Source organism: the organism of the source record quoted next, unplaced genomic scaffold (genome assembly GCF_019419815.1).
Source record: "Pyrus x bretschneideri cultivar Hongxiangsu unplaced genomic scaffold, Pyrus_bretschneideri_v1 Contig15, whole genome shotgun sequence".
Lineage (NCBI taxonomy): Eukaryota > Viridiplantae > Streptophyta > Magnoliopsida > Rosales > Rosaceae > Pyrus > Pyrus x bretschneideri.
Window position 1 is genome coordinate 2598725 of NW_025999446.1, and position 13199 is coordinate 2611923.

The 13199-nt window shown below is 35.7% G+C and overlaps 1 protein-coding gene across 4 annotated transcripts; it reads right to left on the reverse strand.

Moving 5' to 3' along the window:
• Positions 1-8696: 8696 nt before the first annotated feature.
• Positions 8697-11310, reverse strand: LOC125475511. 4 transcript variants are annotated; one of them, XM_048580312.1, is made up of 5 exons: positions 11001-11277; positions 10844-10888; positions 10504-10573; positions 10371-10412; positions 8697-8959 (listed from the first exon to the last, which is right to left on the reverse strand). In XM_048580312.1, the coding sequence occupies exons 1-5, from the start codon at positions 11157-11159 to the stop codon at positions 8931-8933; spliced, it is 345 nt and encodes a 114-aa protein (XP_048436269.1). In that variant the 5' UTR covers positions 11160-11277; the 3' UTR covers positions 8697-8930. The 4 variants fall into 4 exon arrangements, with proteins under 4 accessions (XP_048436269.1, XP_048436266.1, XP_048436268.1 ...); XM_048580309.1 differs by lacking the exon at positions 8697-8959 and adding an exon at positions 8966-9527 and having other exon boundaries at positions 11001-11285; XM_048580311.1 differs by lacking the exon at positions 8697-8959 and adding an exon at positions 8966-9596 and having other exon boundaries at positions 11001-11282.
• Between the last annotated feature and the right edge of the window lie 1889 nt (positions 11311-13199).

A 13199-nucleotide genomic window follows, 5' to 3' on the forward strand; every position in this document is an offset into this window, starting at 1 on the left:
TTTTTAGGTACATAATTATGAATTTTCATGCATACTTTTATTCTCTGTGTGTCAATAAACACCAAAAGAAGTTAGAAATTGGAATAATTTCATAGCCTTAATATATTGTTGCGCATATATAGTAACTTATGAAGCTGACAAATAGGGAAAAAAACCAAGCATGTACGGTGTACCCTAAAATTACTAAAGAAACTACGATAGTTTGGTTTGGTTCAATTTATGTTAATTGTGACGAACTTCTCATCGAATAAAAAACAAGCACAAGTTAATTTGTGTCTTGAAACTGAATCTTAACCATTTTACATTACCAACTTTTGAAGATCGAAAACTAAATAAAAACAAATACGTAGTCTATCTTGTAACATGAATGCATGAGATCCGAGGGCGCTTTGTTTTCATGGTATATTTGCTTAGGACCAGAAACAAAACTAACACATGAACTTTGGATGGAGTTGCTTAGCGGGCATAGGGAAGTGGATATATAATATAGAGGCGCGGGACCACCGTGAACAGCAGGCGTGTCGCCATCTTTCGGTGGTGGTGCTGTCAGAGAGAGACAGAAACCGAGTGACATTCTCTTCTGCTCTGTATTCTCCTCGGGATGCGTGGTTTATGCTTTTACTTTCGTTTCGTCAACGTAACGGACTTTACTTTTCACTCACTCACTTCACTCCTTTATCTCCAGCATCGTCTCCTTTTACTGTGACACGACGGATCATTGTCTCCTTGTCCTCCTCATCAGTTTTGCGTTGGCGCGATTTATTGTGATTTGAGTAATTGTGGGGCGCCTGTCGCCGCCGTGTACGCTGGCCCCCAAGTTATTACCTCCCATTTTCCTCGTAGTGCAACTGCAAAGCATCTTTTACTTGCTCAAATCTTTACTGGTTTGCTTGCTCATTTCTGGTACTAATTAATTCACATCGCAATTGTCTTTAGTCACTTGACTCACTCACTTCCTTGTTCATCGTGCCTGCCACTTTCACAGCAGAATCTGTCGACGATGTTGGATTTTTCAGCTCCAACGTACATGCATACGGGCATGCGTTGTGCATACACATAGAACTTGCATTCATATTCTTTGGATGATGTAATTCATCAAAACTTTTAGAGTACATCAATGCATGATGTTCATTATGAAATGAACTTTTAGATGTGATCAAGTTAATATACAATATATGTTATACACTTATGTAAAAGGACTCGAACTGTGTGAATTGTGGATCATTTATTTGATGATATGAATGGAGTCTCTAGAATTCGAACTATTTGTATAATTTCTTGAGTTAGTTTTGGAGTGTTCTACCCAGTTTATGTTACCAAAAAAAAGGAAGGACTAGCTAGGGTACAATGATCTAATTTCTTTTGCTTTGTAGCCTCTATAATTCCAATGTTAAATGTATTAATAGGGTGAAAATTTCACAAACTGTTTGATTTAGTTGAACTTTTGTATTTTAAATTACGAGAAATGTTAACGGAGCTCTCTCAAAATGGGACACTGAACTCTTTGTCACCTCACAATTTAACTTTAATTTCTATGCCAACATATAAAATATTATACCAAAAACATGAGGAGTTAGAGAGTCTATAAGGAGCTCCACTTTGAGAAAGTCTCTTTAGTATTTCTCTTAAATTATTTATCAATGACTTAAAATAAACAATTCAAGTTATCTTTTGAAATTGTACAATAAGAAAGAAACTCGAGAAAGTAGATAACACCACCATTGAAGAACGGCACGCGAAGTAAAAGGATGAATATTCATATAATGTTAGGGATATCAAACTTACAAACTAAATGATGTTTCATTAGTAACAAAATAAACACATTAATCGACACTTATTTAATAATTCAATGCTCAATAATCAAATCATCTAGTTTACGTAATTTGATTTAAAAATATGATATTTCTAACATTACTCTTATCCTATTATTAAAAAGGAGAAGAAAGAAGGAAGGATGGAAGGAAGGAAGGAATGGAGGGAGGGCACATCGCAGAGCACAATCTAATGGGAGTGAGTAAAGTAAGCAGAGTGCCGGCCAGCGTGCCTGCGTGAGCCGACAACCAAATGGGAGAAGAGAGGAGGTGTATTGGTGGGATCCACAAAGCGGCGTACAAATAGAGATATGGATCGGGACCCACCTGGATCTCGATTTGATATTCTCTTCGGCGATCTCAATCAAATATCACCATCAAATCATACTCTATTAAACAATTTCAAACGGCAGAATATTCGGCGGCGCCACTTTAAACGGCCGCGACGGGACGCCCGTTCTCGGTTTTCCGTTTTCCCACCACATTAAAGCTAGTAAGCGGCTGCCGGCCCCACTGCAACTCTGACGTGGCGCTCTCGGATTGGGGCACTGCTATTGCTTTACCCACCCTCCGCACTTTCTTCACTTCCCAACTTCAAACCCGCGTAACTAGAATTGAAGTTGGAAATGGTCACTGGGCAAGTAAGATGAAACAAGTCCAAAATATTAGGCCCAATTAAGATGAAACAAGCGTAACATATTAGGCCCAACCCACCCTTGTCCCCGTAAATGTTTTTGGGAGGAGGGTTACCGGACACAAAAGTTGTAGGTACAGACGCTCTAAGGGCTGGTTTGGTATTACTGTGCTTTGAAAAAAAAACTGTTTTTGCTGTGCTGTGAGAATAAATAGATGTGAAATAAAACAGCAGAGTGTTTGGTAAACTTTTTTGTAAAAGTACTTTTGAAAAAAAAAAAAAAAACAGTATTATAGTGTTTGGTAAACTTTTATGTAAACAGATGTGAAAAAAGGCCGGTTTTTCAAAGCTGGATTTTGCAGCTTCTTGTTTTTGGCTTTTTTTCACCCAAAACTGTGAAAAAAAGCTGAAGCTGAATGTTTACCAAACACAAAAAAAGCTCTCAGCTTTTTATGATATCAGCTTTTTTCAGAATCACCTCAATACCAAACCAGACCAATCACTCGAGATACAAGCATTTGTATGACTCCATGAGGTTAAATATCTATGAAGTATGTATCACAAATCAACCATTTATGTCAAATTTATACAAAAATTACAAGAGTTGTGTGAACGATCCAAATTCCCTGCTTGAATTTTCTCTACTACAATCTGCTTAATTTGTTCAAAATACAAAAGTTATGAGGATTCCGAACAATTCACAGTTGAATCAATGCCTGGATCTGCTTAATCACGTTTGCTCAAAATCTCACCTTCCGTGTGAAATGGAGGAAAAGGTTTATGTGTAACTTATTATGTACTCAAGAAGGTGCTTGTCGAGCTTAAAATGGCACCAAAAGAATTTCTGCAACACAAACAAGAAGCCCGTAAATGAAATGAGTCGGAAGTCGGACCACATTAACATGAAACCACATGTTGAATTATAATTTTCAAAACTTTGATGCATTATCAAAGCATGATAGATTGAATTAGCAATGTTTGATTATGTTACCCAAACAGCTGGTGAACCCAACTCAAATCATCAGTCTCACTGAGGTTCTGGGAAGTTGAAAACAATGAGAGCAAAGACTACGAAATTGGTTCATACCTAGCTATGTTGGATATGTAATTTGTCCCAGTACCTTAGTTACGGGATCACGAAATGCTTTTGCTTGAGATTCTAGTTGTGGATACCGTACAACTTCATCTCCGTTCGTGAATAAGACATAGGTAGGAAGTTGGCCCATGCTCCCTGCAAGTACATGGTCTCAGTATCGATTGCTGAGCAGTGAGCCAGTAACTAAATATAGCCACACAGAAGATATATTATGTACTTTGGATTTAGAGGTAACTGAGGAATGACAACAGCCAAAACTATTGCATTATTAGGTGGGAAACATACGTAATTGAAAGCTCAGGAAAGCACCGACTTGAGCGTCTGGAAGCAGGAGAGTAAGAGGAACGAAATTCAATCTGCCAAATATGCCATACTAAATATATCAAAGGAAAGAATGCTAACATTGCAACTCTCCTTCGTATACTATCACAGTGCATTTATTGAAACGATGTGTATACTGTATAGCAATAGCACAATACACTATATCTTATGAAAAAAAAAAACTCGAGAAGAAGTCTGCATAACCAACCAGCCAATGTTTAGACGTGCTCCCTTCAGTCAGCAAGCTTTCTAACTGCAGCGGTGTCAATTAACTTGAAGTACCTGAGAGAAATTGTAAAATGAAAACACAGAATAAGTTTTTAGTTTAAGACATTATTGTAAACACAAAGATCTGGCGATAAATGAGCCAAGAACACGTGTACAAAGTAAATGTTTGTATTGATGAAATTGTAGGGTTACAATCTGTTTACAACTTGATCCTCTGATTCGATCTCCGAAAGATGTAGATGTGTGATGTAGGGGTTGTTGATCTAAGGGTCATGATGACTTGATCTTGAATGAACGATTGCCTCAAGGATTTGGCTTGTGGCGAAGGAAGAACCGGCACATGTAGTTGTGCTTGTTGATTCTTCAAAGGTTTTGACGAAGAACACGAAGGATTTTGCGAGTCTTCTTGAGTGCTTGAGTGTTTAGGAGGTTTGAGTGCTTGAGAGCTTCGGAATTTCAAAGCTTTAGCGTTTAGGCATGAAATGAATTCTGAACCCCTTCCTTTGCCTTGGAGCCTTGTATTTATAGACTTCTTAAGCCTTGCCAATTAACATTTGATTTAATTAAATTAAAAAAATCAAATAATTCCTTTCCGTCAAGTGTTGACACGTGTCCTTCTTGATGACTCATCCGATTTTGTTGAGTCACATGCCATGTGTACAATTTATTCAAACGTGGCGCATGCCACGTATCCTCTGGCACGTCAAAACTTTAATGCGTTGGTGAATATTTATTTCACCGAAATTTCGATGTCTACAAATGCCCCCACTTCGAGGCGCGTCGTATACATGTGCTTGTCATGTGTAGAAGATGTGTTTTGAAGTCCCTCATTGTAGATGTCGATTCAACGGCCGTCGAGGCTTGATTTTGAATTAGGCTCGAGGTTTTTTCAAGGGCCGTCGAGCCTTGACCTTGAATGAAATTGGACCACGAGAAGCTTCACGTCGCGAGTGGTCTTTGGCTTTGTTGGGGTTGAATTGGCATGTGTAGTTGTGCTTGTTAATTCTCCACGAGCTTGGTGAAGAACGTGAGTGTTTTCTTTGGCCATAGAGCTTTCTTGTTTCCTTCAAAGGTTTGGATTTGCTTCATTTCTTTGGAGTCGAATTTGATCCAAGGGTGGTGTACACTCACTACTACAATATTAGCTTTAGGTGGCGGATGATGGTGGCGGATGTTAGAAAAATCTTGTTGGATAAAATATATCCGACACATCATTTAATTAGTGACGGATATTAGAAAAATCATGTCGGTTATATCTGACATAAATTCTTGACGGATATTTAATGGCGGATATCACATAAATACTATCGGTTATAACCGACAGTATTTTTAAATCCTTTTTTTTTTTAAATATTTTTGAAGTTTTTGGCGGTTTTTAAGTTAATTGTGATGGTTATAACCTTCAGAATTTGACTATTTTATTATTTTACTTGATGGCGGTTATTATTTTAGTATTCTAACAGTTATAACCGACATAAATGAAAATTTTATTATTTTAATATGTGATATTGGTTAAAAATAAATAAATACACACATATTTTAAATATATTTTTTTTCACTCATGACCCTAAAGTCTAATGAACCCAATTCCCACAAGTCATAAATTTTATGAGAGAATAATAACAACAGACTACAATCTGAAGCTCTATCATTTTTGTAATAAGGATTATGCTCCCTCACAGGCAAGCAACAAGATACAAAGAAATTCAAAAAAAAATTTCAATGCGTCACAAAGCACATTGTCTGGCACATAAACACACATGAACATCTAGTGTACTCTATCATGTCTGATTTTATTATTTTAAAATGTTATATTGATTAAAAATAAATAAATAAACACATGTTTTAATTATTATTTTTTTTCACTCATGGCTTTTTGCGATTTTTTACACATGATATCTCGGAGTATATACAAACATATATAATGGTTGGATCGTTAAAATTAGTTTCGTAGAATGCATATCCTATCAAATTGATAGATTTAACAAACACTTAAAAGTTAATGTTATACTTCCATTAAGTATAAAATAAGATTTATCCACTAGTGTAAATATTTTAAATTGAAGATCGAATTCATTCATTGCATTCTTATAGGATCGAGGAGTGTAGCTGTAAAAAATCATCAAAATCAGAACTAAAATAACCGTTAAATTGTGATTTTTCGTTTTTAACTGTCGAAAACTTTTGTTTTGTTCCTAATCTCTGAATGTTTGTTTTTTGTGATTTTTTAAGTATGTGATCTCGGAGTGCGTACAAACAAGTTTGACAGTTAGATCATTGAAAAAAGTTTCATAGAATGTGTATTGTGTCAAAACGGTAGATTAAATAAACACTTAAGAGTTAATGTTATACTTCCATTAAGTATAAAATCTTAGTGTAAATAGTTTAAATTGAAGATCAAATTTATTCATTGCATTCTTATAGTGTCGAGGAGTGTATTTGTAAAAAATCATTAAAATTAGAGCTAAAATAACCGTTAAATTGTGATTTTTCGTTTATAACCGTCAAAAACTTTTGTTCCGTTATGTAATATATGAATGTTTGTTTTTTACAATTTTTTACGTATGCAATCTCGAAGTGTGTAGAAATAAGTTTTACGGTTGGATCGTTGAAATTTTTTTTGTAGAATGCATATCAGGTCAAAAGGGTAGATTAAACAAACACGTTAATATTATACTTCCATCAAGTATAAAGTAAGATTTGTGGTATCCAGTAGTGTAAATATTTTTAATTGAAGATCAAATTTATTCATTGCATTCGTATAGGGTCAAGGAGTGTAGTTGTAAAAAATTATTAAAATCGGAACTAAAATAACCGTTAAATTGTGATTTTTCGTTTATAACCGTCGAAAACTTTTGTTCCATTACGTAATCTCTGAATGTTTGTTTTTTACAATTTTTACGTATGCAATCTCAAATTGTGTACAAATAAGTTTTACGGTTGGATCATTGAAAAAAGTTTCATAGAATGCATATAGCGTCAAAACGGTAGATTAAACAAACACTTAGAGTTAATACTATACTTCCATCAAGTATAAAGTAAGACTTGTGGTATCGACCAGCGTAAATATTTTAAATTGAAGATCGAATTCATTCAATACATTCTTATAGGGTTGAGGAGTGTAACTGTAAAAAAATCATCAAAATCGGAGCTAAAATAACCGTTAAATTATGATTTTTCGTTTATAACCGTCGAAAATTTTTGTATTATTACCTAATTTTTGAATGTTTGTTTTTTGTAATTTTTTATGTATGCGATTTCGGAGTGTGTACAAATAAGTTTGACGGTTAGATCATTGAAAAAAGTTTCGTAGAATGTGTATTGCGTCAAAACAGTAGATTAAATAAACACTTAAGAGTTAATGTTATACTTCCATTAAGTATAAAATAAGATTTTGTGGTATCCACTAGTATAAATATTTTAAATTGAAGATCAAATTTATTCATTGCATTCTTATAGGGTCGAGATGTGTAGCTGTAAAAAAATCATTAAAATTGGAGCTAAAATAACAGTTAAATTGTGATTTTTCGTTATAACTATCGAAAACTTTTGTTCTATTACGTAATCTCTGAATGTTTGTTTTTTACGATTTTTTACGTATGCGATCTTGTAGTATCTACAAACAAGTTTGATGGTTCGATCATTGAAACTAATTTTGTAGAATGCATATCTCCGTTAAATTTGCCTAAATTTTTAAGTGGGAAAAGTAATTTGTGCTAAATTTTTATTTATGTTTTTCAAGTATTGATTAGATAATATTTAGTTTGTGTGATGACATTTTCATTGTACAATTATCTTTTTGTTTTTTTATTGCATATTTTACATGAGTTATTATCTATTAAACCAAACAATTATTTATTTAATTTTTAAAAATGTATTCTATTTAAATACATATTATTTATTTATTTATTAAACCAAACAATTAGTATTTTATTTTTTAAAATCGTAGCAAAATTTTTTGGGGGGGGGTGTGGGAATTAAAATTTTGGGAGGGAATGTTGGCGGGATTTTTGCCGCCTTTTTTTTGCTGTCGGTTAAAACCGCCAGTAATGAAAATGTTTTTATCGATTTTAACCGACAGTAATGCAATTTTCCAGAATATAACCCCCTCCTTGCACTGGTGCCTTCTCCCCTTCCCCTTTTCTCCTCTCCTTATTTCCTTCTCCTTCTTCTCTCCTCATTTACTTCCAGTTCAACACTTGCAACCAAAGTTCAAAAGGTAACACTCTTGCTCTCGCTCTTTCTCTTTCTCCCCTCTCTCTCTCTCTCCCTCCCTCTATCTTTCTCTCTCTGTGTCTCTCATATGGGGAACTGTGCATACGAATTTAAACTTGCTAAAATTTGTTAGTAGTTAGATGCTGTTGGAAAACTTGAATAATTTTGTGTTGTTTGTTTCAGTGGCTTGGATGTTGTTGGTGGTGGTTCTACGAGCGGATGTGATCGCTCAAAACGGTTAGCACAACCTTATGGTGCTGATGCTGCTCGAGACACCTCAAATACAGCCAGTGAGGTCACGAAGTATAGGAGGAAGCCGAGGAAAATTGCTGCTCAAGGTATATGCGTGTGCTAGACATGAGTTCAAGCACATTTATTTAAGATAACTGTAAGAAGCAAACAATAATGGATGTTGTTTAAGATATATAGTCCATACAAATTTTTCAAGCACATTTATTTAAGAAGCAAACATGTTGTCATCAGAGAAGAAGGATTTGAAACAGGTTGAATATGGAAGGATTTGAAACATGTTGTCTAACCATGTTGTGTACAACAGCGAAAGATAGACCCTGAAGCCTTCGCCAACAGCAATAAACCGATGCGACACCCACCGATCACCAACACTTCAACAACACCACGACAACATTTGCAGCACTGTCGCCGTCAACAAAAGAAATATGCATACACATGAGTTAAAACAAACAAACAGGAGGGAACCTTTACAAAGGTTAGTCATGTGAAGCCTCAGTACTCGTCAGAACTCGAGAAAGAAGAGGTACTAGAGGTTGATTATTCGGAGTTTCAATACTTGGTAAAACTCCAGATGGCAAAGGCAATAAGCGCCTTTGGAATAAAGCCATAAACATATGATGATCATTTTGAATCCGACTTTTGGATTCCTGCAGTTGGTCAAGTTTTCTTTCCATGCTCGTTGAGTAATTATTTGCAAACATGTGCAACTCTCTATTTTCATGCTTAAGCCATCTAATCTCTTGTCTAAGACTTGCCACCTCAGCCATCAATGATTCAACTTAGCGAGTTCGAGAAAGTAGGTGTTGGCCCACATTGGATACAGAGCCCACACACTGAACACTAAAAGTCAGAGAGTCTTGAACAGCCAACTCATCAGACCGTTAGGAAAGTATCATGTTATCCTTGGGAGTGAGGAGATTCCTAGCTACCACTGTAGCAGTTATGTCATTCTTCATCACAGAGTCCCCAACTGTAAGAGGACCATTAGGGGATAAGAATGATGAGTGTCATATGTTGTCTTGAGAAGACATGTCTTCATCTTCCACAACATTCAAATCAAAACGACGGTTAGATAGGCAAGCCATTTTCAGAAATGATAAAAAAAAAAGGAGATCAGATAAATTGAAATCTCATAAATGCAAAAAAATAAAAAAAATAAAAAAGAAAAATTTCTACAGGCAACAACTTTCTGAGCGTGCTATTAACACAATTGATGCCTCTATAGAAAGAAGAGGCAACAAAACCACTTGTTCAAAAAATCGAAGAGGTGCCACTCTCCAAATTTGGAAAGCTAGATTTTTCCTGAACAAAGTTGGTCGAACTTTTTAGATGCAATCTCAGCTTTTCGAATATCATGGACAACTTTGTCAAAAATCTCTAACAAAGTTGAAACGCGTGAATTTTACTGTTCCAACACCATTATTGCTGACAAGAGTAAAGAAATAGCACCACTACTTGCTATTGGGAAATCCCTATATACGTCGACCTCCGTCCTCCATAACAAGGCAGACCTGCGAGAATACCTAACTTTTCTTCCTCTCCGAGAATATCTCTTCAACCAAGTCACTCAAAATGCTCAACTCATTTCCTCAGTAAGAAAATAGTTTTAATCGAGAAGTTTTGCATCAATATCAAAACCTTCTACTGTTTTCCTCAGTAAGAAAACAGTAGAAGGTTTTGATACTCATGCAAAACTCAACTATATAGCAAGCGAAACTCGTTCACAATTTGCATCTAATCTACTTGATGTTAACAAGGTAAAAGGAATGGAAAAGAAAGAAAGAAGGGGGAAATAAAAGAGTTTAGCGTGTACCTAATTTTTGAAAGGCGGGTTGTTGTGTGAAAATATGTATCACTGCAGAGAATGAAAAAACAATAGATGTGCATTTAGGTCAAAATACATACATCACTGCAGAAAAAGAAAGGCAATTTGAAGATATACCCACCTGTAAACGCCACAACGTACCAGAGAGTCAAGTGGCGGTCCAGAATTAAAGTGAGACCGATAAGAAAAATCTGAAACGAACAAAGATATTACCTCGAGTAGAAATCAAATAGGTGAATACAACAAATACATTGTTAAAATGATGATTAAGACTAATAAGTGGTGGAAATGGAGATTATTTTTTGTCTCACCTTTGCAGAAAAGAGTGAATCAGCAATAAATCCTTCTAATTCCAAATAAAACATTTAAAAAACAAAATAACAAATTGCCCAGAAACACAAATTGAAAATTAAACGTGGGTTTTGCTCCAATTGCAATGCTGAAGTTGAAAAATTCCAAACCTTGATTGCAGTCAAGAGGCCGAATGTCAAAGCCGCTCGAATTTCCTGAAAAAAATTACAATCATAAAGAAAACGGTAAATTTATGAATCAAAATGGAGATCGAAATGGAGAGAGAGAGAGAGAGAGAGAGAGAGAGAGGGAGGGATGGGAAATTACTCGGTGGAGGAGGTGATCGGTGATGTGGGCGGAGAGGACATGGGCGGCGGAGGTGCGGAGGACGAGGTAGGAGAAGAAAGTTAAGAAATGGAGCAGATAGTATGGCTCTGATACAATCGCGTTTAACAGCTTCATTGGTCTGCTTTGCTTCTTCTCCATTGCTTTGAATCTCTGTGATTTCGCGCTCGATCTGACTCCGGTTCAAGCTCTGAGAATTTCAGTGCTCCACCGCACCGCAATGCACAAAGCCGCTTCATCTCGCACTCTCCAAGTCCCCAGTGTTCCTCAATTGATTATTGGTCATGGGCCTATTTTGGACTGGAAGAACCCAGCCCAGGCAAAGGCCTCATAAAACCCAAGAAAGAAAATGTCGTGCGTACTAAAATCTAGACTGCTTCTGTCGGAAGCACTTTTGTTCTTAAGCACTTGAATCAGAAGAAGGGTTGAAGTTCAAAAGAACTTGGAAGGGTTTTTATGATTGCAAAAATCACTTTTAACCCTTAGGAAGATAAAAATCTAACAATTTATTTCTGGTTGTTTTGCCAAGTTAATTAAAAAAAAAAACACACCTAGCACTCAACTCCCTCCACAACCACACCACCCACCACCCCACACCCCCCCCCCCCCCCCAAAAACCCAAAAAGGGGCCATGGTTGTCAATTAAAGCTCAGGTGACCGTCTAATATGCAACATATCATTCTCCTAATAGAGGTAGAGTTTAATCTCATCTCTATTAGAAGAATGACATGTTTAACAACCAATTAAAATTGAGTAATCTTGAGTGTAATTGATTGTATACCATCAATAGTAAAGAAGGTTTTCACGATCAGATGATAAAAATAGTGGTAAATTACATAAACATATTTCAACTATAGGTCGAACCACAATCTCATACCTCATGTTTTAAACATTGCAATATCATACTTTAACTTATGAATTCGTTATAATGTCCTACCTCTGTTAAAATTTCTGTTAATTTGGCTGTTAAATGATGACGTGGCATGAATGAGGTCCATTCATTCGCTAACTAGAATAAAAAATTAATTAATTAATTAATTAAAAAAATAATTCTTTCCCACCTTTCTCCCTTCACCGTCCAAACCATCTTCCGTCTGATATCCCCACCCATCTTCCACATTCTCAGCAATTTCTAGGGTTTCTGATACCTTACTTACTAGATGAGTTTTTCTTTTTTGGGGCATTCATTTGCAAGTATTAAAAAGCTTAATTAAGCACTCGACTTAAAGACCATCCGAAGAAACCAAGGACTGCATCTGCATGCGCAGCTAGGATGGCCAAGTGGTAAATATGCACCCACCACAGTACCAAAATTTGAAAAAGAAAAGGACTTGGGCTTGCAACGCAAACCTGTGGGCCTTTGCTTAATCCATTGGACTAAGTAACTTTTGGTCAACGCAAACTCACAGTTGCCCATTGCCCAGAATCTCAAGAGGCCTTTGAAGACGGTTGCCAAGTGGCTTAGCCATGCAGCATTGCATGCAGCTTTTATTCCTTTCTCGTTACATTACAACATTATAGCTCCTTTCACGATGAGGAAAGTTACGATGGTAAGAGTATTTTTTGGGAATTTTAATAAAAAATTTCCAGTACTGTTCACTTTAATAAAAGATTATATTTTTACACTAAAAAGTCAATCATGGTACTATTGATTTTACCATTTATTTTGTCATTTTCGTTAAAACTCAAAATTTTCAAGCTCTTTTCATTAGTTTTCTTTATTTTTTATCAACTTACTGAATTACAGGTTAATTTTTTTTGGGTGTGATATCCACACACCCCTTTTTACTTCTCTCACACATTTTTAGTTTTCAGCCATTAGATCAGATGAATTGAAGAATATCAATGAACAGAAATTAACAAGGGATGTGTAAGAAGTAAAAATGGGTGTGTGGATATCAAACCCCTTTTTTTAGTCTAGCTTAAAGTAGTAATATAGTTTGTATAAAAAAAAGAAATATTGATCCAGCTCCATCACGATAGTCAAATTCTAACTACTTCTTGCTTTCCTTTTAGCCTTGCCGGCAGAAACCCTAATGAGTTATTCTTTCAACAATCACATGCATACTTAGGTGTAGAATAGTTTCTTTTCACAAAACTATCTTAGTACTTCTTCATCCTTCTCTCATTAATTATTGAAAAATTACTAGATCTGTCACCGGCTTTTGAACCATGTCTTCA

Bases quoted from the DNA above. Each gene is read 5' to 3' on its own strand.
- LOC125475511 (XM_048580309.1), bottom strand. From the start codon at position 11,159: ATGGAGAAGAAGCAAAGCAGACCAATGAAGCTGTTAAACGCGATTGTA. The intron at 10,413-10,503 runs GTGGGTATATCT...CATTCTCTGCAG, and splicing joins GTACGTTGTGGCGTTTACAG to TGATACATATTTTCACACAA. The intron at 9,528-10,370 runs GTACACGCTAAA...GTCCTCTTACAG, and splicing joins ACCCGCCTTTCAAAAATTAG to TTGGGGACTCTGTGATGAAG.